Source organism: Platichthys flesus, chromosome 7 (genome assembly GCF_949316205.1).
Source record: "Platichthys flesus chromosome 7, fPlaFle2.1, whole genome shotgun sequence".
NCBI lineage: Eukaryota > Metazoa > Chordata > Actinopteri > Pleuronectiformes > Pleuronectidae > Platichthys > Platichthys flesus.
In genome coordinates this window covers 10,157,544-10,185,250 of record NC_084951.1, presented here as the reverse complement: position 1 = coordinate 10,185,250, position 27,707 = coordinate 10,157,544, and the positions used below count along the sequence as shown (strand labels likewise).

General features: G+C 40.2%; 2 protein-coding genes across 4 annotated transcripts; one reads left to right on the top strand and one right to left on the bottom strand.

Annotated features, from left to right (window-relative positions):
• The first annotated feature begins 9,528 nt into the window (after window positions 1-9,528).
• si:dkey-72l14.3 (Glyco_hydro_56 domain-containing protein) lies at window positions 9,529-14,052 on the top strand. The gene is made up of 6 exons (XM_062392176.1): window positions 9,529-10,217; window positions 10,743-10,991; window positions 11,125-11,271; window positions 11,645-11,731; window positions 12,262-12,456; window positions 13,198-14,052. The coding sequence occupies exons 1-6, from the start codon at window positions 9,600-9,602 to the stop codon at window positions 13,618-13,620; spliced, it is 1,719 nt and encodes a 572-aa protein (XP_062248160.1). The 5' UTR covers window positions 9,529-9,599; the 3' UTR covers window positions 13,621-14,052.
• Window positions 14,053-16,536: 2,484 nt separating this feature from the next.
• borcs6 (BLOC-1 related complex subunit 6) lies at window positions 16,537-24,787 on the bottom strand. 3 transcript variants are annotated; one of them, XM_062392178.1, is made up of 7 exons: window positions 24,738-24,787; window positions 22,811-23,397; window positions 22,188-22,374; window positions 21,815-21,997; window positions 19,085-19,248; window positions 18,774-18,857; window positions 16,537-18,347 (listed from the first exon to the last, which is right to left on the bottom strand). In XM_062392178.1, the coding sequence occupies exons 2-7, from the start codon at window positions 23,384-23,386 to the stop codon at window positions 18,222-18,224; spliced, it is 1,320 nt and encodes a 439-aa protein (XP_062248162.1). In that variant the 5' UTR covers window positions 23,387-23,397; window positions 24,738-24,787; the 3' UTR covers window positions 16,537-18,221. The 3 variants fall into 3 exon arrangements, with proteins under 3 accessions (XP_062248162.1, XP_062248163.1, XP_062248164.1); XM_062392179.1 differs by having other exon boundaries at window positions 22,811-23,394; window positions 24,738-24,759; XM_062392180.1 differs by lacking the exon at window positions 21,815-21,997.
• Window positions 24,788-27,707: the final 2,920 nt, after the last annotated feature.

Genomic DNA, 27,707 nt, shown 5'->3' with positions numbered 1-27,707 from the left:
TAGTGGATTTATAGAAAAAGCATGAGAGCACAGGTGTGATTCTCTGACCAGGTTATTAGCTATTATGTGCAGTGACAGCTCTAATGGAAAAAATGACAGATAACTTAGAAGAGATAGATGGGATGTAAAAGGTATGGAGCCTAAATAAAGAGCTAGGATGGAAATATATAAGAGAAAAACATGAAAAAAAGAGAAAAACAACAGAGAAAAAGATGATTTAGAGGCGGATAGAATATAGGCACAAATGATTGTGGTATAAGGAGAAAATAAATGTGTTCAGATGCACAAAAGACAGACATGGTGGAGTTTTACCTTTGTTAAACACAAACACAACTCATATGCAGGCTTCCATTAGCACAGCGGCCTGCATTATCCTGAGGGACAGTTTGTTAATGTTAAACTAAAGTAAAATGCTGCCATGACTAAGCAGGGACCCAATCACAGAATTCTGTGTTGAGTTAAAAAATATCCTTAGTTTTTGGATCTCTATATTCAAGGTAATGCATTGTGGGATTGTTGGCCGAAATTGAAAGGCTTGCAAAGTGAAAAATACTACGTCGCTGACCCTAGTAGAATACTGTCTTTTGACCTTATTCTGAATGAGACATTATTTGGATCATGATGTTTACATAAGCTGCTAATAGAATATTATCATTAATATTACATGCTTATCAATTAAATAAGACAGAGTACTGTGATTAAGACCTAAACATGTCGACAGAATTTGACAAAGGTCAGAATACTCAACACGTCTTCAGTTTATTATTGCTTACTCATTTCTTAGGTTATGATAACAATGTATATATATAATGACAATTATCTTAATCAGGTCAATATCAGAATATTATTGTTCACATTGTCACTGATTCATTAATATCTTTGATTATGACATGTATGATTTGGGACACAGCAAATATCTCACTACAGTTTCATTCTGAACTGTATAAAACTGAGACACACCCACTTTGAACCATCCAATCAAATCTTAGGGCTTTTATTTAAATTCCTCCCACAACTTCCAATTACCCAGTGGCTGTGGAGCTTGTGCCACACGACGCGGGCTGTAACTCACATTTCATTAGTGACTTAAACATTTTATGCTTCTCATTATTAGGGGTAAATCGCTCTGACATATTGTTCTCCCTGTGTCCATGTTGGGTGGGGTTATGTGCTGGAGCCAATGTCAGCCCTTATTGGCTCCAGCACCCCCAGGACCGTCAAAGGATAAGTGGTACAGAAAATGGATGGATGGCATCGAGGAACATCGATCTCTTTAGTCCAGAGAATATCTCAATATAATAATTGGTACAGATATGTATGTTACCTCTCCTGATGATGTAGTTGATCCCCTTACCTTTACTGCAGTGCACTACACAGATCAAATTTACTTCTTTAATTACTGTCCGTTAAAAACATAGACAGCCACATGGGGGGGCTGGTGAGGCACTTGACTTTTTGTCTAGTGTGAATTGAACAGATTTTGGTGAGGAACCAGAGTGTTCTCCAGAGGCTTGAAAATAATGTATGAATATGTTTTTGGCATCCCATTGAATGATGCTCAAGGGCAAAATGGATGGTGATGATGTTCCTCATTAAAAAGGAATCCACCCAAATAAAAACAGCAAAGTTAATACTTTAAATGTGATGGAAAAGTGGGGAAAAAAGCTTATACAGGATGAGATGAAGGACGAAAAGGTTTTCCCCTCTAAAGCAGGAAAAACATATTCATGATTAAACACGAATGAGACCCGGAACAAAGCACAGGTGCATGAGAGTAAAATAAACAGCAGAAAAAGAAAAGAAATGGAGAAAGAGAGAGCATTGGTGTATTGCTGTGTCACACAAGCCCAGACAATGCTGGTGTTTTTTTTTGTGTGGCGGCTGAATCTATGAAAGAAAGGTCAACGAAAAACAACATGGTCAACTGTTGAAGAAAAGAGATTAGGGAGCGAGGGATTTAGGAGGGAAGAAAGGAGCTGGAGGGGGAGGAGAAGGAGGAGGAAAGTCAAAGAAATGAAAATGTACACAGATGATTAAAAAAACCAACAGATGAGGGAGGGTATGTGACAGAGTGGAAGAGGAGGATGAGAAGTCAACAAAAAGATGAAGAAGTGGAAGGAAGTGAGTGTGATCGGGCGGGGGGAGAGGTGGAGGGAGACAGGTGTGATCCTCCACAGCTCGGGTGTTTGTTTAGCCAAGAGCGGCAGCAGTAGAGAAGAGGATTATGGTATTATGGCCAGTGTCGTTGGTCATGTGAGCTGGCGGGGGCGACACTGACCCTGCTTACCTTCTCTTGGTAAGTAAGCTTAGCCTGGCTGTGAAGGAGAGGTCACACACACACAATCACACACACCTGCCCACCCATCTCTCTATCTCCAACACAGACTCCTCGCCTCCTCTACCTCATCTTAGTTTTTTTACTTAACTTTTTGCAGCTTTTCTGTCTTTTTTTCTCATTCCTCCTCCCTTTCTTTCTCTCCTTTGTCACATTTTATCTCTCTTTCTAATTCTCTTGTCTATTTCTGTCTCCACACCTCCCTCCTCCCTCCCTTCTCGATCTCTCTCTTCCGGATGTCAGGCTCCTGTTCGCTGCATGTTACACATGCAAAGCTTATCTATGCCCTCGCAAATCCAACAGGATCGCTTGAATTTCCTTCATGGACGAGTGAAGAGTAAATCAAAAGACAGAGGAATTAAACATCTTGATGTCAGGAGCAGAGAGTCTGACGGCGTCCAGACTGTGAGGAGTAGATACAGGAACAACTCCGGCCTCGGTAAGTTTCACTGGTCCTGATGACTTGGTCTGGCTTCCGATCAACATTTGTCCAGTTTAAGGGCTCTAGCATTTTTGATTAGGTTTAATTTAATACAATTTAATTCAATTTGCATGATGCAACATTTTCCGTTTGAATGACCGTGACTGTGAGATGTGGAGATTTGTTTTTTAACATGAGAAAAAAGGTTCAAGTTGATATTAACTAAACCTCGTCGTCAGAAAAAATGTGTTTAGTATGTTTAATAGAAAGTGCATTGGAGAGGCTGAAGTTGTAGCTTCTGCATAACCTCCGATTACAAAACTATACCAACCTGGCCACACTACAGCTCAGAGAAGGCAAAAGAAAAATACATTTATTTTCAAAAGGAAATCGCTTTTCTACACCATTGTGTAAATTATACTTTTGACTGTTTCCAGGCAGCAAAACTACCCAAAAAGAACAGCTAAAATAGAAATGTCTTGAAAATGTATCAAGAAACTGTTTCTATATGAAGATAAACACGACATAGAAATGTCGGAGTGGAAAATTAATAGTGGTATCTAACAATAACAAATTTTCGCATAGCAGTGTCAGTGTATAAACTGTTGAACATTTTGACATGAACATTTACATATTTCATCACTAATAGAGAGATGTACACAACTACATCAGCAAATCTACACATATTTCTGTAGCCTTGTGGTTCTGAAACAGCAGGAAACTGGGATTCACTAAATTTGCGGATGTGACCGAAACACTTGAGTATTACAGGTGGGAATGAGCTGGCGTGTGGAAGATGTTTTGTGCGGGAAACTTCATTTCACGCAACACAGCAATAGGTTTGAATAACTGCAGATGCAATATCTGTATTACTGAAAGCAACATGTGTGATGCAATTCATTGACACTACTGTGGCATTTTAAATATATATATATATAATGAAAAGCATCAGTGGGTTTTGACTTTTTGAGGTGTTTTATTTAATTGGATAAAATATAATTTAAACAATATGATACTAAATTACATTTTGTACTGCATCGTTTATCCTGTATATTGTATCTCATCTTAGAGCCAATGTTTCATTTCAGGATGTATTGATGATTACTTGTTAGATCTCAGTACACACACAATGTGTTAGATGAAAAGGGCTTTGCTCTGTGAGGAGAGAGCGGATGATGCCACAGACAGAGCAGGAAAGGTCAGAGGGTCACCAGAAAACAATTTGGACTCCATCACTGGAGGCCATGAAAAGTCCCAGCACCTTTTCTGAGAGCAACAAAAGAGGGGACTATGAAATGAAGGTGACTCGACCAGCATCTGACACTGTCATTGACTTTGGTTTAAAAAGTACAGCTGTTGTGTTTTAATGTCAGTCACTGCAGGGAAATTCACCTGCATGTCTAAGGCTTTATTGACAACCTCAGTAGATGTTAACAGAAAATAAGAGAGAGGGAGAGAAAGAGGGATGACGTGGAGAGAGAGAGAGATCAAATGAAATGGGACTCTTGTAGTTATTTATGGTCTTGACCACTTGGCAACAGTCTTCAAACCAAACACAAGTAACCACCATAAAATAATACGTGCTTACACTATGTATACTGTTATGACCCTGCTCAAGGTATTGTATGATGCAGACACAAGCAAAAACATCCACAACTTTGTCAGATGATGACAAAACACTAAGTAGAGTAACGTGTGTTCTGAAGTTTGAGGATTTCTTTTCCCCGAGCGAGTGTTGTATAACACCGGAAAAAAACTGAAACCACTGTTGAGCCTGAGCGGTGCTTTGCAGTAGATCGACTGCACTGGTTCTTTTCTGGGCATCAGATGGGAGTGACGCATGTATCACCCTAATCTCTGCTGATTTCACTGATTGGATCCTACCACCGTTTCCTCCCGCTTCATTGAGCAGCAGCACGGTGAGGGAACACGAGGAGGCAGAGCAGCACTTTAATCTAACCACAATCAGGAGGCATCAGTCTCCGAAGTGTCGATAACTGAAAACAAAACAAACCGGCAGCAAAGACTTTAAAAAAGAGTGTCTCCGGATACACGACAAGAGAATAAGAGACCCGTTGCTCGACACTGTGGTCGATGTTTAGTGCTCATTGTCAAACATTGAAAGGAACAGTGATTCTGCAGCTTATATTTGATTGAAGAGCCTCAATGTTTACATTTAAGCTTTTTTTTTTTTTTCACAAATAATTTTCTCCTCAAGTGCAAAATAAGATATTTAAAAGCTGTCTGATGGTGACTTCTTCCAATCCGAGTCCCCGCAGGCTGAAAACAGAGATTTCTTTGTGTCCTCGGCTCAGCGTGGTGGCGATTATGGGCGAGGAGCAGACAAATGAACTGTGGGAAAAGTGATGCAGTGTTTCCAAATTCATCAATTCCATCTTTTGCTGAGGGACATTAATAATCAATATATTTAGTAAATATCATAATAAAAAGTCAGATATTTCTTAACCTCTATGTAACATACAGGCTGACTCATTAGATCTACGTAATCGTTGACATGTAACCAGAGGGCGGGGTGTTTTATTCTTTGCTGTGGAGGCGTTGGGCTCAGGATCAGCCTGTGCCCAGACAGAAGAGTAAACACAGACCAGCAGCTTAGTCTGACCAGATTATCCACATATCACGGTTCCCATTCACTACTACCAGTGAATGCAGGATTACATACAGTATGATGAGATTACAGCTATTGGAATGAAAAAGGTAACAGATAGAGATCAGATTAAGAACACTGTTGAAAGCAGGTGATGAAAAAATGAAAGGATGGTTCCCCGATCCTGCTTGTAGACAAATACTGTATCATATTGGGTGAATGGTGGAAGAGAAGAAAAATAGGACTTCTATCTATTTTCTTATTTGTGTGTTTCTGCGAATATACTTTAAAAGCACTGTACGTAAAACTTTAGATAACAGCCATCGGGTTATCGTGTAAATATTTTGTGAGGAAGAGAGGAAGAGCAGGAATCAAGGTGGTAATAAGTGTGCCCTTAATAAATATTTACCACATGTTACTTCTTCACAACAGCTACATTGTGAAAAAGAGTCACACTAACTCAATGTTTTTGAGACCAAAGTTAATTTGATGTTTTTTATTCTCCTTAAAGATAATGAAAAAAGAGATATAGACAGAAATATGCTGAAAGAATTATTTAATCATATTATCTCAGATTCAACAGATTCTAAATCAGTAAAAGAAGAAAGAAACATGTTCCCTCTTTCATTGACCTTTTATTTTTTAGAAACAGAAACACTGCATTCTATGACCTCTGACCTCCTTAGTATTAGTGGCTTATTATGTTGGAGATTTAGAAGCTTATACAACTGTTCCTAGACGGCACGGTGGATAAGAACATGCTTAAAAGGCCTGAGGGGGAAATCTGAGGGATTACTGTGTAATTTAAAAAAAGTAGAAATCTGCGATGTGGGTATTGGAAAACGTAAAAGTTGTTAAATGCTGAAGTTAAACGTATCAGGTACTTATACTGAATGATTTCACATTCAATGTACTCATTAATCAATGGAGTTGATACTGGGTTATAATCAGTTAACATGTGTTGCTTAATCTGTAGTGAACTGAAAAAGCTTGGTTTTATTTATACACAAGTATTATAAATCAATGTATTAATAAAAAAACAAACCATAAATAAACCAAATACACAGAAAAGGTATAATTTGGTAAGCGAAGGAAGATACATGAGAAAGACGGATACTTCCAAACAGGATCACTCAGGATCTCTGAGCAGTTGATGTATTTATAGGAAAACTATGTGTAGCTAACAATATGTCAGATTTCAGTACTGAGTATTGGACAGTGCTTTCCATCATCATCTTCATCAAATTACATACAAGGATAAAAAATTGTGTTTATTCCTCCAGTAGAGTTCGATTTGCGAAATCTATACGAGTTAAGGAAAAAGAGGATTTTGGCATATACATATTATATAATTCTCATTTCCATTCCCCAAAACCACAAACATTTTAGGAACTGTAGATTCAAGAAAAACAATTCATTGAAAAATTTGACTAGTTTGAATAGGGTTGGTTACCGAAATGCCAATCAGACACCAGTTCCTTCACGACTGGTATCTACTTCCCAAATCAGCAGGCAGGGTGGGCGTCCCTGGCACCAGTGGTGACGAGACAATTGATGAAGAGTTTGGAGTAGGTTTACTTTACTGTATTAAGCACTGAAACTATTATTCAGTGTGAAATTATTGCCGTTGGACCAGGTTTTATTTATTATGTGATTTTGTAAATTTATCATGAGTTGAGTACTGGTTTATATTTGTAAAGTTGTATAACTGTTGACATTATATATGGTTTATTTCAACTTAACAATTTACCGTAGCAATATAAAGTATTGATTTAGCAGCTTTATTTATTGGAGCAGACTGTCAGAGCGGTTTTTAGCTGCTCAGAGTCAGAGCTGTCACCAGTTCCTGCGTCACCTGTTATATTCAAGGTTTTGTCTCGATTGTAGCAAATACACTTAATTGCCACCCAGGAGCATGCTATTTTAAAACAGTCACAGTTGTCGCGGTGGTGTCATGTTGTCTCAGACTTCTCCTTCCTGTTTTCATTTTTTCTGCTGCATGTTTAACTAGAGCAGATCACTTTTTTAGTTATTAGGCCCTTTAATGATAACTGTATTTCTGTTATATGTAATGGCTTCTTCATGTGCATGAGTGAAACATTTCATAGAATACTTCCATTTTTGTATTTGGCAGCACAGTAGCAAGTGAGAAAGCTGCTTACTTGTCAAAGGTTTTTCCATTCAGTGATTTTATCTGATTTCAAAAAGAAGATGTAGGAGATGCAGCTTCTTTTCTCATCACTTTTATTATTTTTCATTCCATCTGCACCACATCAGTCTTCGTACTTTTATCACTGCATTTGTTCTTTCCCCATCATCTCTCAACAACACAGACTAAAGCCTCATGAACACACACACACACACACACACACAATGACAGGAAAAACACTTCAAAGTTTGTTTTCCTGCTCCTGCTGATGCCTCAGTGTTAAATTATTGATGCATTAACAGTTGCAGGTGGTCTATTAATTGTTGTCTGGTTTAAACTCCGAAAGCAACATCCTATTTTCTGAACGCAATGCTGTATTATTTTAATGTCCAATTGAACCTTTAGCTAAATCTATCAGAATAAAACGTGTAATATGTCAATGAAAAGTAGTTTAGTTAAATAAAATATTCCTATAAAAACTTTAGATTTTAAGTAGTGATGTATTAATACTGAACATAAGTGTTGTACTCGAATGTGTGGCTGTCTTTGTCTGGCTGTTTGGACTGAGTGCTACTGCTGTAATTTATTAGCACTGTATTTATTAGTATCCTAATGAACAGAGGGTCATGTATGTGTCGGTCTCACAGCATTGAGCTGAAATTCAAAAATGACTCATCAAGTTAATTAAAAAGAAACAGTGTGAGTCGGAAAGCAACTTGCATGAAGTAGAAATACTTATTGAACTTGTATAAAGCCTCTGATAAAATAAGATTTTTATAACATATGCTCCCCGACCAGCATTTTCCACTGAGAGCTATCAGAGAGAAACTGCCACTGCTACATATTTTAGGATTAAAAGCTAAATTATAGAACCTCAAATGAAAAGGACCGATTATTTATTACCACTTCTATACATCTAATGAACAATGTTTCTGTCCTGATTGTTGGATCCTCTTCCTGTGTGTGAACATGGAGAAAACAGCAGTGAAAGATATTGAACATTTGTGTAGATAATAAGTTGGCTAGAGTAGAATTTGGTGTCTGAGGGGAATCATCCAAGACTTACTGAGGTTTTTGTGTAACTCAGATATGAGATTGACTACTTAAGCTATAGCAAGCTGACTGGAAAAATATTTATTAAGGATAATCAAATAATCATCTATTTATTTCACTGCTCATTGTATTGCTGTATCGTGGTTTTATCCTACATTTTAACGGTATTGTTAAGCATCTTTTATTGTTCCATTGCACACAAGGGTATAAAATCATACCTCCACCAGCTGTCAACAAGACATGTGCCTCGTGTAACCTGTGAGAAATCTATGATCTGTACAAATATAACAAAACTGAATCAAAACAGAAAGACAAGTTAATATCAGGAAATAGGTTCTGTGATAGAAGATTTGAACCAGGTTTTCAACTGACCAGTCACAACAGATCAGTATATTTTTGACTAACAGTCGTCAAGCCAAGAAGCCATGGTAAATATTTAAACTCATAGGGGAGTTCTGGCGATGCTAAACAAGAAATAAGAATGTTGTTTCGATTGTAGACCTTTCCATCCCCTGAGCTTTCCACAACAACTCTTAGGGAAGTAATAACGAGCACAAAACGTGGTCAAGTTGCTCTGTCAAATGTAATTAGAAACTAAATTGCCTATGTCCTTCACCCCGCTCTGCTCGTCATCATTATTTTGGTAATTGTCTATGTCATTCATAATTGTGTTGTTTTCTGGTGCCACCTTCGATGTGAGGTCTGTATGTCCTCATTAGTTGTGTGGCAGTCCCAGAGAAAATTGCGCACATTAAAGTGAACTAATGGATGACTGATGTATGGTGTATAATATACAGTGTAGTTCATGTAAACGACCGGATCTCTTCACCACTTGTGTGTTGGAGTTGTTTTTTGTTGAATGCGTTGAAGTTTGAAATAACCACAATAAACTCCAACTTTGAACATGTGTATTACATCATATAGATAAGATGATCATATTACAGACGTGATGGTGTGATTTCTCTCCGTTTGACAGGAACATGATCGGCTGTGAAGGACTGAACGGGTGAGAGCCTGAGAGGAGGCCGCTCCAATGGCGTGGATCGAGCCCCCATCGCGTCCGGACGCAGAGCGAGAAGGACAACTGACACCTTACAATCTCAGGACTCAAATATCCGCTCCAGCACTTTCATCAACCATTCCTCAGGTCCAGCCTTCGATTTTAGCACCCGTCCTCATCCTGCTGCTCACTGCCTTTGCAGACCTCTGTATAGCCGGCCCACCCCAGCCGGCCCGGCTCCCTCTCCTGTCTGGCCAGCCTTTCATCATCTTTTGGGGCATCCCCAACTCTGCCTGCTCTGGTAAGACAGATCCCAGATATTTTGGGATGGAGCAGGAGGGCCGGGTGGCTCTCTTTTATGAGGACATGCTGGGAAACTACCCATATTTTGTAGACAAAGACACTCCGGTTAATGGCGGGCTACCGCAGCACACGCGACTTGATAACCACCTCCAGAAGACACAGCAGGACTTGGAAGCAGCTTTACCTGCACCGAGGTATCTTGGGTTGGGGGTGCTACGCTGGGCAGAGTGGTCCCCCCAGTGGTTCAGGAACAGAGAGAAGCAAATAATGTATCTGGAAGCATCGAGGAACCTGCTGAAGAATTTCTTCCCTGGCTGGACTCCGGAGGAGGTGGAGAAGTGGTCTCAGGTAAGATGAATAGAATTCAGGGGAGGAGGGGACAAAAGCAACAACGGAAAAGTACAATTGTGCAAGTAAAAAAAGGGAGAGATGGACAAACATGAAAAGGGAAGAAAGGAAGTGGTGAGGAAGCATGGGTGGAAAAGAGTAAATGGTAAATGGTCTGTATTTATAGCCGTGATGACCACTCAAAGTACTTCACAGTACAGTTACTTTGCCATTCACACATTCACACAGTGCAGAGAGGGGCAGCACTTTTTCTATGACACCAACACAGCAAGAAAGGGCAAGAAATTGTCACGTAATCGCAACCTCCTCTAACTCTTGGCAACAAAATGAAAAAAACATTCTGAAAATGTAAAACTATTCCTTTAACTATCCAACAACTCCACTCGTGCCACAAAGCGGTCATGCTTTCCGATCCTTTCCATCATGTCACATTGGCCCAGAGAAAACCAGTCACTAATTATGTTGGTGTGTCCATTTCAAATACCCGAGGGGGCTGAAAGGTGATCTTTATCGATCTTGTCGCAGGTGGACTTCGAGGCAGCCGCCCAGGCAGTAATGATGGAGACGCTACGGGAGGCCAAAAGATTACGGCCCAAAGCATTATGGGGTGTCTCCCCTTACCCCAGCTGCTACAACGGCGACCCTGCCCAAACCATGCTAGCCAATTACACCGGCCAGTGCCCTGCTGCTGAGATGGCCCTTAACGACGAGCTTCTGTGGCTCTGGAAACGAAGCTCCGCCCTCTACCCGCTCCTCACTCTGGAGAAGCTGCAGGTTGGCAACATGAGCAACTGATGGAAAATAGTCAACAGGGAAAAGTCATGAAAGGAGATTTCGCCTACAGGACAAATATATGACTTCACTACTGTGAAAGCACTTCATTGTGTAACATGTTCCCCTTTTCTAGGGCGGGACCTCAGGAGCCAGACTTTATTCATCCAGTCAAGTAAGAGAAGCCCTGCGAGTATCATCTCTCACTGGGACGGCATTTGATCTTCCTGTATTTCCACTGGTCAAGAGCGTCTACACCTCAACCAACACCTTCCTCTCACAGGTGATGTTTAATATCTGACACATCAAGTATTTGATCCAGATGGACCATACATTTCAACAAGTAGATTCCCATAGTAACATGGCTCTGATTATGTATTGGCTTTACATGTGGAAAGGATAATAAATTTAGCTGGAAGTGTGTTTTCATTAGTTTTGTTCTGCAGTTTCGTTAAAAAGTGTAGACGTGTGGTCAAACTACTTGAGACTTCATATGATGAATGTAATAGGGCATATACTGTCTTTCTACATTGATGTAAACCTGCTTAAATTAAAGCTTGGCAGGTTGATGCCGTTTCCATCGCTTTATTTCAAACTGAAAGTGAAAAGCTCACAAAAACAAAAGTGTGTAACCGTCCACATGCTTCTCTCTGCAGACAGACCTGGTCAACACCATAGGAGAAAGTGCTGCATTGGGGACAGCTGGAGTTGTCATCTGGGAGAGAAATGAGACTAAAACAGAGGTACACACACACAACCCACACACTCCTGCACATTTATCATTATTTATTTTGTGATAATATCCTCTGACAAGGAGGTTGTGTTTTTTTTGCACATGCCCGTTGGTTTTCTTTTTTCAGCAGGATTTCGCCAAAACTACTGAACAGATAAACAAGAAAAGGAACATGGGGATAGAAAGAAAATAATGGAATAATATTTGAATCTTGCTAAAAATATATTGACTGGTCTCTAGAAGTGTGGGCAGCATAACTGAATTCAGGGGGGGGCTGCTGGGCCTTGGCGAAAATATGTTCTTCTGAGCGCCAATCTAGTTCTCTATCTTTTTGCCCCACAGATTTCAGCATATAAACACATATTTGTCTGTGCAAATTTTTTCCACAACCTGCTTATGTCTCCCAAATGCTCTATTCCTCTCAGTACTTCAAACTATAAAAGGAAAAAGACAAGGAGACGCACTGTGTTTAAGGAATCAGCCTGTACCACTGTCCCTGCTTCCTGTTGAAATCAAACTGTCTGCATGCTTGTTTCCCAGAGAGAGTGCCAGGACCTGGCACAGTTCGTCCGCCAGGTCCTGGGACCGTATTCCATCAACGTGACCGCGGCCACTCGACTCTGCTCAGCCTCTCTGTGCCAGGGAAAGGGCCGATGTGTGCGTCAAAAGCCAGAAAGCTCCGCCTATATCCACCTCCAGCCCCCACCTGAAGTAGTTGAGAAGGTGACGGAAAAGGTGGGAGATTGCGATTTGATTTCACGGTTAACTCTGGATTATGAAGCGATCTGTTCCCAGTCATGATTAAAACTGTGCACAGGCACAGATGCTGACAAAGGTCTGTTTAACCTCGTTCAGATATAAACCAGACTCTTTCTGTCTTTGGTTTCATTTTGGCAATGTCATCAAAGCAGCTCTGTGTCATTACACATGGACATGACATGATCCAATGCTCCAGAGGAGGTTGAGTGTGTTATGTATGAGCTAAATAATGTTCTGTTTGAGTTTTTTTTTTTTTTTTTAATTATTGAAAAGTGTTAATTCATCTGGTCATTTTTAAAGCTACGATTAATGGTGATTATAAAAAATATACTCTCATTTATATAAAATGTACAAAACTGAAGTTTTAGGATCATATAAGCAATAAAAAAAACTTTGATTATGTTACAATATGTTTCAGTCAGATAAAGACAACTCGTCGTGATTTAAAATAAAAGAGGAGCATCTTCACTGAGTGTAAGGAAGCAGAGAGGAAACAGTAGCTGAGACACAACAGAGATGGATACGTTTTTACCTTGAATATTAAGTCTGAATTTTGATGTTAGTGTAAAACACTATGAATATCACATTTTGAATTGTAGCTATAAGTTATTTATTCCACAGTTTACAGACTGATATTGTAAACTATGTTATTTTCTCTGATATATGTAAGGCAACATTTCTGCTAATGTTAATGTTTTTTTCTATCAATCTCCACAGGCAGAGGCAGCAAAAGCCACAGATCAGCCGGACACAGACACTAAACCAGCTGAACCAGACCCAGCGGAGGTATGGAAGAAAGATTTCCAGTGCCAGTGGTACAAGATAGCAAACGGAGATGTCTCCGATCCACAGCCCCCCAAAGATGGAACGTCTTTTGGGGGAACAGTGGAAGTAAACACAGTAGAAGTAAACACTGTAGAAGTTGTGGGAACTACAACTGCATCAACAACAGCATCTACAAGAACTTCTACAATGAAAAGTGCCCCTGTGACGGAGTTAAGAGGGAGCAGTTCAGTGGATACTGTGAGTCCATTGCCTTCACTGGAGGTACCTACAGACGCTGGTACGAATCCCCCGAGTGCCCCACACCTGACTGTTCTGCTGCTGCTGGTAATTGGACGTCTGTGCCTGGAACCCTAAAATGTGAAATAAAACCTGCCTTCACCAGGAAGGTCTGGGCTATATCAGCCCTTCTTAAGTGCCCTTGAGCAAGACACTGAATCCCTGCTTTGCTGCAGATGAGCTGCTTGTAGCTGAACATGAACTTAGGAGATCAAAGTAAAAAACATTATGTCCAGTCCTTATCACTGGATGTGCCAAGAGACAGTGGTATAAATACCGGCTGCATTTTAAACCTTTTTTTTTTTCCTGAAAGGAGAATCAACGTTCCAGATCATTATTATTTTTATTATGATTATAATTGTCATGTCAAAACAACAGCCTCCCAACAAAAAATACATGAAAACAGTCTGTAAAACTGTAACTTTACTTTTTAGTGCCCTTATGTGGAAACGAGTTATTCATCATAAGGCCATCATTTACAAATCCACATTTCACAAGGACCATTTCTCTGAAAGTTATTCATTTAAGATCAAAACCATTGACAACAAAGAGTGTAAATGATCCAGATTAACACAGACTATTCATAAATTCCTTTTCAATTCTTTAATCATTACTCATTACTGAAGTTTCAGCGAAATCTCAAAAAACAGATTAAAACTGGATAAAATAAAACTAGAATGGTACTCAGTGAGCACATACCTACTATAAATGATGGGTGTATATGTATATGTGTATATGCAGATAAAAGATCTAAATCTACAACCATTCCTCCACATCTTTGTCGTAAACATGAGTAGTTTTTGTGTAATCCTGCTGACCAATAAACCAACAAAAGATCTGACGCAGGTGAACACATACAAACACACAAGGTAAATGGTAACTGACTGCATTTGTTTGGAATTTGGGTGAACTGACGTACCTGATTGACCTTGAGGAGCTGTTGCAAATATTTTTCATTTGTGCTTTAATCTAGAGTTAAACATGTATAGACAGATCTCTAAATGAGATTTCAATCAAAGAGAATTTGTGTAAATTTTGGCGTATTTACACAAAAGTTACGCCCAGTAGAAGTATTTCATATTCTCACAATCACCCATTGGTGTAATTTATCACTATAAGATAAATGACTGTGAGAGACATATGTGCTGAGCTGCAGCGCAAATGATCGGAGATGTCTGGCACCATTCAACACAGTCCTCTCTGAAATGACACAGTCGGAAAAGCACAGACGTAAACAATGAAATGAAAAATGGCTGGATTCCATTTAGCTGCTTGCGGTTCAGAGAGCTGGTGCTGGGCACGCTGGCTCACTGTCACGGCTTACTGGGGCATTTTAACAGCAAACACCCATCAGTAATGCTATCAGTGACACTGGTGCTCTTCTTACAAAGGTAAGTCAAAGTGTCTGAGTCCCACCAGCAAGAAATGAAGGCTCCTTTACGTACTGTATGATGTTGGCTAATGGCTAAGAATGCAGTATCTGTTCTTTCGAAGGACATACCTCTGAGGAAATAAAGAAATACACACAAAATAAATCAGCATTATTTATGTAAATATATTTTTATAAGTCTGTGTTGTTTATATCTATTTTCTTTCTCACCCACATCCTGCAGTGCTCCCTGAGGCAGAATATTGTACAAAAGACTCAAATGTTTGTTTTTGGAGCTCATGTAAATTTATTTGTTATTTTTCATTAAAATATACACTCAAGACGAAGGGTATCTAAATCATTTTTAGTAACAGAAAGAGATCATATGTACAAGGGTGTGTCCGAATGTACAACAGAAAATCCATGAAATCATACATTAATATATATTGTGAACCAGAAAGTGAAATTTCCTCTCATCTCCCATGTTGAGGATCCTTTCTTCCAAGATGCTGAGATTTCAACAGTTTTACCTTCATCTGAAAAAGATCAGTTCATCCTTACAGCCTTGGACGTGTGTGAGTTAATTTCAGTATCTTCAGGGAATCAGGGCGATTATAAACTTTAATATGAGCTTTTTAACGATGCTTCCCCCTCTCTTTCAATTCTCCCCTGACAATTTTCAGGGGACTTTGAGGAAATGTTACACTTCATGCAATCTGAGCTTCCTGTGTAGCCTACAACCTGATCTTTAACCACAGTAGTGAACACACATTAAAAAGGTGCAGAGCTGCATGTAGAAACACTTTCGATGATGTTGCTGCTAAGAGCTCCACTTCCAAATTTGTCCCTTTGAAAAGATGTTCATTTATAGTAGATTTAGGCATCAGAATTATGTCCAGGAATAAAATTGACTTACACTTCCTGCTCTAGTGCACCATTTTGTAAATATTCAAAAGTTCTGAAGTGTTCCAAAAAAGGAAGCTATCACACAACACCTTTAACACAACTCAAGCCAAATTACATCCTGCCTGCCATCAGTAATAGGTACACGTAAATTGATCTAGTACACAAACTAGGATTTACTAAATGTCTACCTTCCAGTGCAACGACAGAAGTACCACAGTCTCTTCATTAAATCAAGAAGAATTTTCAACGAGCGCACATGGCTTTAGTCGGTTCAGCAGGAGACATTGCTGCCATTCAGTGACTCTTGATACATACTCACTTACCAACTTGATTTTATGTGAAGTGAGTCCACGTTAGTTCAGATCCAAAGGCTGAGTCCCGACTTCATCCAGCAATAGCCCCCGTGTTTAACTCTCCTCTGTTCCATCTTTTTCATTTTGAAGTTAAAGAAAACCTGAACTCGCTTGTTTGGCTGTTCAGTACAGTCAGAAGACAACATTAAAGCAAGCAGAGTGTAATGAACAAACTTCCCAAATTTCAATACACATGTCAATGCAGAACCAACGGTTGAAGATTAGCAGCTAATTCAGTCACGGGCTGGCAATGTGCCGGCAATCATTCATCAAATAGAATTGAAAGGATTGATCGGAAATTGATCTCTGATAAGGCCTGTTTTTCAACTCTTTTTAAAAAAAAAGTAGGAGACCACAGACATAATGACAGATTAAACAGATTTTTAATCTTATAATCTTCAGAGCACGCACGCACTGGACGATTTGGCCAGAACGTCAGAGCACACACTTGCCTTTTGTTGGAAACGATTTCACAGTGGAGAGTCCAGAGACTTGGAATCTCAGAGAAAATGTGAATATCTTATTCAGTTTTCTTTATGGCGGTTTGCAAAAACTGCTAAGTGCATTACTGACACCATCTGAACTGGAGTGTGGAACTCTCGCGTGACTAAACTTGACAAAAGCTGGAGGTACACTGATGTCATGTATTCTGTTTTGCAGCCCAAAATACTCTCACTATTGCAGGTTTCTGCCGGATCCGATTCGAGATCAGGAAGGCTTCGACTCAGTTGGTAGCATTAAGATATTTTATAAACCCCCCACACTTCAGGATTACTTGGGCAGATAATCGGCACAGAGTGACTTCCAGTCGGAAACGCCACCACGATTGTCTGAAGGTGCAAAGCGGGTCTAAAAACAGCCTGATAATCCTCTAGTGTGCAGCAGCCTGAATGCATATTTTATTTCTTTTAAATTGACTCAATTAATAAAGTGTTTATTAAAGTGTAAACACTTTAATAAGTTCTGAATTTCAAATATTTAAAGCCACTGTGAAAAGATACATTTTTCTGGTTAGGGTCTCAATAAGTTCTTAGATTGCACTGACAATGAAGTGAGATTTCAGCCCAAATGTTTCATGGTGCTAACCAAACAAATTAGAGAAGCAGCTGTGTAATTTAAATGGTGTTTTTTTTTTTGTTGAATTGATGGACAGTCTGAGAGAATCTGAGGGGGAAAAGCTGTCAGTCTCACTCTCTGTCTCATTACTCCTGACAAACAGCCTCAAGCAGCAGTTAAACCCCAAATGCTCCAGTGGAGCTGCTCAGTGGCCACCAGTGGAAAAATCTACCAGAGTCAGTGATAAACAGAAGTACTGCTTTATTTTTGGGAAAAGCATGCACTTGAAAACAGAATAAATAAAAAAAAAAAAAAAAAGGCAGACAGACCGACAGAAAGATGTGATGCTTCGCTCAATTCATTTATTCCCCAATGAAAGAATCTAATCTTTGTTGCATAAGATTAAAAACCTGACTTTCTGTTCCTGTGCAAAAGTCACTGTCTTCTGAGCAGTTTGTACTGGTCCCTCCTCATAGCACAAGACACCGAGAGAGGAACATCGCCCTCATGTGGAGAGGAGAGGATAGTGCAATCTGAACCAATTGGGCTGGACGGATAACGACACACTTCCTGCTGTAGAGTGGGAACAGCGGGCGTCTACTCCCACACCTTTGTGTGGGTCTGGGTATGTGTTTTCAGGGCACTTGGCCAAGTGTCTCCAAAAATGGTTAATCTTCGAGATTTTATCTGGTGAGGTTGCTTTAAAAAAAATGGGAAAAAAAGCAACCCGAGAGCAAATCAGGCGCGATTCATTTGAGATCGCACAACACAAACATGGCCACCTGGAACAATGAACAAGCGTGGGAATATGAGCGCCAATCATCCAGCATGCCTGGTAACAGTGGCTCAAGGACTCCAGTGGTGCACTTAATCTTCACCGCAGTATGTGTGTGGTACCTGCAGATGGGCAGAGTGACTTGCAGACAGCCTTGTTCAGGATGTGCTTGATGATGGATCTTTGCAGCTGGGACGTGTTTTCAACCCAGCTGTGCGGGTTACTTGCAAATCGTCTCCAGAGCGTCCAGTGTGCGTTTGATGTCACGGATCTGCGCGGCCAGGGTGTGTATAGGCTGCATGGAACGATCCAGCTCCTCGCAGCGAGCCATCAGCGTGTACATACCCTGTGTGAGCACATATAATAGACACACAATGAAAAAGCTGTAACCTCTGCCACAGCAGAAGAGAATAAAACTACCAGAACATGACAGGAATTGTAAGTTCAAAAAAGTTCTTTAACACCAATGATTAGAGTCTACGATCAATAACTGTCGGGTCAGAAAGAAAACGAAGAATCCCACACATAGTCCACTACTTGTAATCACGTTATTGACAACACCGTTAATAAAGCCCTGAGAGGGAATCAAGCACAACCTTTTATTGATTAGTGTTGTCAACAAAGCGACTGATGGACAGTGGGAGGAGAATTTTTTATTTCCCACATGACAACAATAAAAAGCTATAATTGGGTTGCCCACTGTGGCCTGATGTAGGAATCTGAGATATTTGAATTAAAACAGTGCCAACGTGCTTTGCTGACTATGTGTCACCTTTATACTCATGTCCACAGACTCTCCCAGGCTATCAACTGAGTCTCTGTAGGTCTGGATGTAGCCCACACTCAGAGCTGTCATCTGGATGGACAGACAGATGGACAGAATCAATCAGTTACACAGAAACAAGACAAAAGAAAAATATGCATGTGAGGCTGAGAATAATAACTGTGTGTGTGTGTGTGTGTGTGTGAGACAAGAAGGTATATGAGTTTGTGCGTGAGAGACAGTTGTGTGTTTACATCAAATATAGCATTTAGGAAGGTAAATTCAATCTGTACAATGAAATGTCTCATTTGGATACTCACGTTCTGGATGGTTCCATTGAGGCTGCGCATCATCATCTCCACACTGTGGGCCACTTCCTGTGTGTGTCTCTGAAGGTCCAATAGGACAGTGGGATCAATGGGTGGGATATCTGCTGGTCTCCGTGACAACCCACGGCTTCGGTAGATTGGCCCAGAACAGTCCGCTGGGAAGAAATAATGATAACATTTGGTGAATCATATACAATAATAGGGCTGCAACTAATTGTTCAATTAAACTGATTATTCCTTCGGTTTGTTTGTTTACAGTCAATGTATGAATTGTAAAAGAAAATAGTTAAAGGCTCTTCACAAGAGCTTATTAAGTAAAAAAAATAAATGAATTACAAACTGTGAGCGATATTTAATTTCTAAGGATTTAAAACAGACTAAACCAGCAAATCGTCTCATTTGAGAAGCTGGAACGAGCCAACGTTTGCATTTCTGCTCAACTAATGAAAAATAACAATTCATTTGGTGATTAATTTTCTGTTGGCTAACTTATTGACAGACAACAAACATATTTTACACCAGACCAACAGAAGAATTATTGCCACTGAAGAAACACCTGCTCTTAAAAAAAGACTGCCAGTACCTATTCAAACTAACTATGGCACTTAACCAAAAGAACATTTGTGCGTCAAGTCGTCACATCTTGAAACACACAAAGCCCGGATGGCTAGTGAGCCAAAGAAACGAGTTTCCATCTCTGAAAAAGAGTCTTGTTAGGCGGCAGCAGGACCTTAGTAATAAATCCCTGCAGTCTAAACAAAGTCTGCAAGTCATCCATCCTAATTGAATCAGCAGGTAGAGGGAATGAGATGCCACTGACTGAGGGCATACTCACTCTGTTCCTCGGTTTAAATTGAGTGGCCAGTTTTGCTGACGCTCTAATCCAGGGGGATTTTTCTCTGAATGAAGGGCAGCGCTTTGTTTTCTTTCTCCTGGAAAACTATATAAGACGGACGGCTGCTAATGGACAGGCAGGACGTGGGCAACCTGCTGAACTTCCAAAGAGGATTTGATTCATGCTCTAAGTCATGCCTCACGTCTGAGACATTCAGGGGGGAAATATCAAGCTTCATTTTCTGGGTTTGAGTCTCTGCAGTCTCATTAAAAATATAATCTGATGCTAATTAAATCTGCCTGGAACAAGTAAGACAGAGAGAGCAAGGTATTAAGGAAGTATTTATATATAATGTGTATCTGGTTAAAAATATCAGCCAGGGATGACTATAAATGTTAAAGTTGGTTGAGATACTGTGAGCAGGTAGTTTCTCTAACCACTGAGCATACATTTAATTATACTGCACTATACAGCTGTTTAAAAAATAATGAGGAATAGGACAAAGAGAAAATAAAAGCAAGACAGGCATGTCATCTGGAACACTCACAGAAATATGGTGAAAAAAGTCTGATATTTATGTATTTTTTCTTTACGCTCCCATCGTTAACTTCACCAAGATGGCTATGTTTTTTATTATCAGTTTTTAACACAGGGTTACACAAAAACTAATGAACAGATTTTCTCAAAAACCTGGTGAAAGTATAGGATGTGGGCCAAGAAAGCATCATTACAATTTTGGAGAGGACAGAATTTAAGGGCAGATCCAGACATCTTTTTTTGTCTTTAACATTGAATAAGATAAGGGTGCTTTTCAGTATTTTTGTAAATTTCTCAAGGGACCATGCAGAGATGTTGATGAAAAACAAAATCAGGCATACTTGATTGAATTTAAGGGGACTGTTGGGTCTTTGAATTAGTCTGTAACAGAGATCAAACTTTCACTCCTTACACTGTAGTGGTTGACTGTATTCATTATTTCAGAGCCTCTGCATGCTACCATGAATCAAGGTCAAAGAACACACACACACTTATTGAAAACAGTAGCAGAAATGTATGAACACAAAATGGATCGAATCTGATGTAGCTCTACTTGAGAATGAAGTACATCTTTTTGAGATCAGGCTCACGGGACAATACTGCTGCATTGTGAAAACTGAACAGCTGACCATGATTCATACAAACATCCATCAGTTTGTCACGAGCCAACAGTCAAAGTCATTCATTTGCTTAATATAGTGCATCAATTATCCATTACTTATGCTTTGGATATGACCAGAGCAGCGCATGAATGAGGAGTAGTTGAATCTGTTTTAGAACCGCTGCCTATTAAAGACGCTATTAACCTGCTGAAATGCCATGTCTGACACCTCCCTCTGCAGAGGAATACACTGACAGTTCATCCCCTTTCATTCTCCTGACTCTGAAACATACAGCCGTCATGAAAGCAGCATCACAGCATTGTGTGTACACACCTCTGTATCAGTGCGTGTGCTGTATGCACACATTTCTTGTACATATAAAATACAACAGAGTATGAAACACACAAATAGTACACTCAGTGTGAAATCCAGAGACTCCACTGCAGCTTGGAAATCCCTACTGAAGTCTCACCTTTGCACAACGGCCTATACTCAATCTTTAGTTAGTATTATTAGATATTATTAATTTGAGTGTTTTATGTTTTTTTATTATTTATTGTATAAATTCTACTTTATTTTAATGTTTGCATAATGTTAAAGTACTTGTCTTTTTACCATTCTGTATTTGTGAGCTTTTATATCATTGTATAGAAATACATTACATATTTACATGAGTTTATCTTTTATGATTATCCTTTAAATTGTCTTGGACAAATCTTGTGAAGTTTGTTTCTGCTCCACACTCACAGTCACTGCAGTCCAGACTTGGCTTGGAGCTCATCTTGATCTTCTGCTCCAGGTTCTTAGTGATGAAGTTAGTTAGGTCTCCATCCTGGCTGACCGTCCCCTCTAGCTCCAGAGCTGAGGAGATTGTAGCCCGTCGACCCTCTGATTGGCCACTTCTGCCCCCTCCCCGGGCCCCCAAACTGCCTACGGATAATACGCAAACATCAGCTAAATAAGGTTATAAAAGCTGATACTAATTAAGCACATAAAAAGATGAAAAGCCCATTGATATAGTCACAATTCCCACTACGTTTCTGCTACTTGTTTTACTGGTTTTAAATGTTATCATTTCAAGCAAGTAAAGAAAAGACGGATCACTCCAACAGATTTCTACCTCCAAATGCTTGGCTAATTTCATCCAGGCTCTTGCTATCCTGCATCCCCCGGACGTTGCGAACCCACACCTGGGCCATGACATGGGGCGGACAGGGGCCATCATCTGAGGGAAGAATAGGAGGTGGGAGACAGGAAGAGGATGTGGTGCTAGGTCCGGGAGCAGAGGACGAGTAGTGTTGTGAAGACTAAAATGAGGTGGGGAGATGATGGGAAAAAGTGAAGTTAAACTACTGCTTAATTAATCACACTGACAAAATCATCACTGTTTATAATCTAGGCCTTTCATTTGATGGACAGCTTCTTGCCACACTTTCACTTTTACCCATTTTTAAAAAGAAAATTGTCTGTTAGAGGATTTATATGTTTAAGATAGATAGATAGAAAGAAAGATAGATAGATAGACTCAGTGGTCCTTTCGGAAACTCATGTGCTACATAGCTGATGCTTTAGTTTATGTGAAGTATAGTGTCTCAGCAGTGTATTTAAAGGAGCTAAGCCCTGATTGCACTGGTTTAAGTTTAGATCATGTTCATAATAACTGTTGACTGTTTGTTCTTATTCCCATGATGCTCTCCACTATATGGTACACACGTCAGAAAAATAATCCTTCAGTCCACTCACGTGTTTTCTCCCTGCATACGGATTCCTCCACTTCTTTTCATTCTTCTCATCCTCCTCCTCATCCTGTTTCTCCATCTCTCCATCTTCCTCCTCATCTCGGCTGTCAGTGCTTCCGTCCACAGTCTCTGACTCTGTCAGCTGTCTGTCCAGGGAGATGAGGGCTTCACGCTGAGATGAGTCTTTGGTCTGTGCTGAGTCCCACAGCAGAGCTGCACCAGGAGGCTCTGCAGTGCTGGAGGCCTCAGGAATGTCTCTGACAATGGATACCGATTCTGAGTATCCTGTGCATGTGTCAGTGGAGAGAGAGGGGTCTGTGTGCAATGATAAGCTAGAGGTCCTCTCGTTAATGACCTTCTCTGTATCCAGGTGATCTTCGCCATCGTAAACTCTGTTTTCCACATTTAAAGTGCTCTCTGTGTGTCCGAGGGAGCCGTCCTCTGATCCCTCCCCAGAACAGGGCGCCCTGCTTCCTCCACACTTCACAGAGACATGAGGGCCGTTCTCTGAAACAACAGGTATCACAACCCCATTAGCTGTTTCTGGCACTTCTGTGCCAATCACAGGGGAGAGACTCATCCCTCCACCTGCTGGGGAAGAAAGAGAAGATGTTAAAGATTAAGTTCTGCTATTTAAATCCACATTTAATAATGCTTTAATGATTGTGTTCTGCAGCTTGACAAGAGGATGCTGACATGTGCCACTGTTCACAAGTGATAAGTATCAATTGAAAATTGTCAGTAATGGACCAGTACCTATTTGATACCAGTTTTAATCGACAGGTAAAAATGTTTCCCACTTTGAACCAGGAAATATCTTCCAGGTTCCATTATTGTTATATTTCAAAATTAAGGGAACCTAATCACATTTCAGTAAAGTTCTGGATTCATGGATTGAATTTAAGAATTCAATGAATTCTTACAAGCTAATTAATGTTAAAGTCATTTGAGGGGGGGGGGGGGGGTACTTAATTACTTACTTATTGTGTACATTATGCATTGTGTACTTTTATGTATTCAGTGGGGACACTGCATTTCAATCCTGTGTGTCCTAAGCTGTACATATGGCACGAATGGACAATAAAGTTGACTGACTTTGAATCATGCGAATGTCTCATGTGTAATGTGTCATAGGCAAATACTACAAATGCTGCACTGCTTTGCATTGGGTTGTTCTCTGCAATTTGCTATGTGTTGTATTGATCCCTATCGAATAAACATTACAATCAAATGAAATGTTGCCATGCAGAATTCCTGCACAACTACCTGCTAGCAAACACAACAAGAGACGATAAAGGAGGGTTTCAGTGTTTGTATGATAACATTGAGGGTATAAGGAAATAAGCTAAGATAAGATGAGCAACAACAATCTCAGGCTGCAGACTGTAACTCAAGCTAGAAATGTTGAACCCGGCTGTTTTCTTCTCGACCAGGGGTGTTGGATCATGTCCGCCGCTGATCTGTGAGGCAGCTCTGCCACAAATAAACTGAATATACTTTCTCATTGATGTGACATTACGTAATAGTGGGCTGCTTAGCTTCGCACTAGCTTATTCTAAGCTAACTTCGAGTGAACACTAGCTTACATTCTCTAGACATTCAGCACAGACATCCCGTTGTGCCACAGACAAACAGCGACAGAGAAATGAAGAGGACGCGGAGACCTGTCCCCGATGAGGAAGTTGGTGTGCTGCCGTTCTGTAGCCGTCCTGCTAACTCGCTGTCAACGGTGAATGCTTATTGAATGGTGTTAGCGCGAGCTGCTAACGTTAGCTGTCAAGGCCTTTAAAACACAGTGTTTGTGAGGTTCGCTCTTGAATGTCTGACACTGGAACACCACCGAGGGTGAATCACCTAAAGATGGCCACTTGTCTGTTGGTGAGGGTAGACAACTGTATCTCAGAGCTCAATGTAATAAAGAAAACACTCACCGGAGCAGTTCCTCTTCTGACAAATGTAACAACAACCAAGTCCGACCGGAAAATCCTTCCCCTCTAATCCCAGCACAACAGTTCCGCCCCACAATGATAAGAGGCGTTTCAGACGATATTATTTAAAGTAGTAATACCCACTCTTTTCCAGATGGTATCAATACATAATGTAGTGCTGAGTTTATTTTATTATTACCCACAGTCAGAGTCCAATGCTGTTCATTTATATTTAACCTAAATGGAGGAGAACTGCTGTGAGCTGCCATGGCATGATGATGACACCACACGTGACCCCTGCATGCGTGTGGTGTCCCTGTTCTCCTACAGATGGAGACAAACACCACAGGACAGAGCTCAGTTCCATTTAGTTGCAGAGGAGCGTCCGGGTGAGTGAAGACAACTCCAAGGCTCCGCATCTTGTGTTGGTGAGGTGAGTCTGAGGGTCCTTGCCCTTTTTCAGGCGTAGGCGTGCAGCTGGGCCTCTGACCTCTGACGATGCAGAAGAAATATATACATTTTAAAATACTGTCTGTTATCCTTGAAGATATGTGTTTCTAAGGCTACACAGAAGCACTTAAGGCTGCTGGCGGCGTTGTCCTGGTTAAACGTTGTGCTTCGTGATCATAGTGGTCTTATGTGCAACTTCTCATTTACATAGATATACTTAGATATGAGGACCATACTGCTTTGGCCGAGAGAGCTCAATGCACTACAAATTAAGAAAACACATGCAAACAGAAAAAAATTACTAGCAAATTATGAATACATCTTCTCCAATTCCATGTAATTGGTGAAGATGAAGATGATGAAGATGGTTCACAAGTTATTGAAGTGTGCTACTCGTCAGTGGTGATGAAACTTCACAACATTGAACTATACAGCCAGGTTCGTCACTTTTGGGGTCCCCTGGAAACATTTTCAGTGTCATTTTCCCAACTTGTGGTACGTCTTTGTATTTGTATGTTAATTTGTATTTGCATGTGTTTTCTTAATTTGTATTGCGTTGAGCTCCCTTGGCCACCGCTACATACAGAACAAACTTTCATTGATAAGAAGAGGAAGAACTTAAATTAAGCATGATCGGGATAATCACTGAAATATTGCAAACAGACGAGTAAATTATTTTTGGTGGCAACAAGTTTCTAAATGATATCCCACAAGTCGCAGTTTGGGAAATCATAATGATATCACTTTTAATGGCATCAACACAAGAAGAACATTTGAAATTCTTTAAACAGCTGGCGAAATGACTAGAGAGGACACTTAAATACTCAAGAGGCTTTGCTTTAGCCCGTTGCCTCCACAGTGGAACCTGGGCCAAGGTCTGTGGCTTTCAAACCAATGAGTGTGGTCAGAAATGACAAACACCGCTGCAGAGGCGGAGAAAGGATTCAAAACCACACTCTCCCCACATCTAGAGAGCTTGTTAAATTTCTAATTTACCCCATGCATCCAGGCCAGCTGCTCCGGCCCTCTCTGTGGTTTTTCGGCTGTTGTATCCCATTTGTTTCTTTTTGTGCCAAACATCAAAGCCTGGGGTATTTACCTAAAAGACAATTCGATTTCTGAAAATAACCCAATATAGTTTCCAGAGTTTCCTAGTAAAACACTCAATAAGCAAAATGATGTTACCAAAATTGTAGTTTTGTGTCCGAGGAGGTTACAGTCAGAGAGAAGTTATTAACTCACAATAAAGGAAACATGTAAGAAAGTCTTAGATTTGAAGCACATGCCTTTAAATGGATGCTCTTTTCCCATAATAAAAGCATGTTAAACATTGACAACAGAAATGACTACAAAGACCCATGAACCTGCTCATTGTCTCTCCCCAAGTCAGAAAACTGCCTTTAAATGTACAGAAATAATGTAAAGCAAAAAGGAAATGCACTAATGTAACTCCAATGCAATTCTTTTGTAGTGGTGCAATAACTGAAAGTATTGCTGCTTTCAGACGTGCAGTGAATACCGAAGTTTCTCCTGCCAGTCCCCTTGTAAAAACTCTGGAGAATGTACGAATGAGCCCATGTGAGAAAACAGCAGGAGATCCTCTAGAGGATTCACAGCAAACGAGAGGCTGGGTTGATCACATTTCTAAACCTAACATGACGTAGAAATGTGAAAAACGAGAAAATCAATACCTCAGGAGGAAAAATGGTGCCATGTTGAAGCATAAAGATGACACTTTTTGGTGATAAGGACTGACACCAGTGCAATGTGCTGTAAACACAATTCATATGTAACATCCTGCTTTTGCAAGCTGCACCACCCCTCGCCTGAATACCTCAGAGATTTCTGTGTTGTTGTGAATACGTCTACATGTCTGAGTGGAGAATCCTCTACTGCGTTGTTCATATGTGAAAGACAAAATTCAGAGAAAGTCCAGACCCAGTTGTGCGGACTCCAGAGCTGTAGACTGAAAATGGCTTGTGATGTTCTCAAGTCAACACATGGCAAACAATGAGTTAAGCGATAGTTTAAAATTATTTCCCAGCAAAATACTCAAATCATGTCACATGTGTGTTGAAAGAGCTAAAGATGGCTTTAATCTCCCTTGTGTCCAAATTGTCTGTGAATCAAACTCTTTTTCTAATTCTCTTTTCCCAAACACCCTTCCACAGGTCACATTTATAACCGTAGTTCACTGTCTGATAGCTGTGAACACATTGATAGGGTCCAGCTTGCCCCGTCTCCACCGGCAGTTGCCATAGGAACCAAGGTCGTAGAACAGATCCTACATTTGTAAAATATATGAGCCTCCAGTTGAGATAGTAAACAGCTGTATTACAGATGCCCCTTCAAGGTTACAGGCCTACAGTGTTCTGTAGAAGAGGATATACGTATTACATAGGATGAATATATGAATTACTAGGTTAATCTTCTTCCTATGTACAGATGCTATGGTCCCAAAAGGAATATCGTTATTTGGATATGTAGCAAATTTCATGTATTTCATACGTGTTTAAACATGCC

What these genes read in the sequence shown, in the direction of transcription:
- si:dkey-72l14.3 (XM_062392176.1), top strand. Translation starts at nt 9,600, where the DNA reads ATGGCGTGGATCGAGCCCCCATCGCGTCCGGACGCAGAGCGAGAAGGA. An exon ending in GAAATGAGACTAAAACAGAG is followed by an intron (nt 11,732 to 12,261) that starts GTACACACACAC and finishes CTTGTTTCCCAG; the next exon opens with AGAGAGTGCCAGGACCTGGC. An exon ending in TTGAGAAGGTGACGGAAAAG is followed by an intron (nt 12,457 to 13,197) that starts GTGGGAGATTGC and finishes CAATCTCCACAG; the next exon opens with GCAGAGGCAGCAAAAGCCAC.
- borcs6 (XM_062392178.1), bottom strand. Translation starts at nt 23,386, where the DNA reads ATGAGTCTCTCCCCTGTGATTGGCACAGAAGTGCCAGAAACAGCTAAT. An exon ending in CGTATGCAGGGAGAAAACAC is followed by an intron (nt 22,375 to 22,810) that starts GTGAGTGGACTG and finishes ACCTCATTTTAG; the next exon opens with TCTTCACAACACTACTCGTC. An exon ending in TCAATGGAACCATCCAGAAC is followed by an intron (nt 18,858 to 19,084) that starts GTGAGTATCCAA and finishes CTGTCCATCCAG; the next exon opens with ATGACAGCTCTGAGTGTGGG.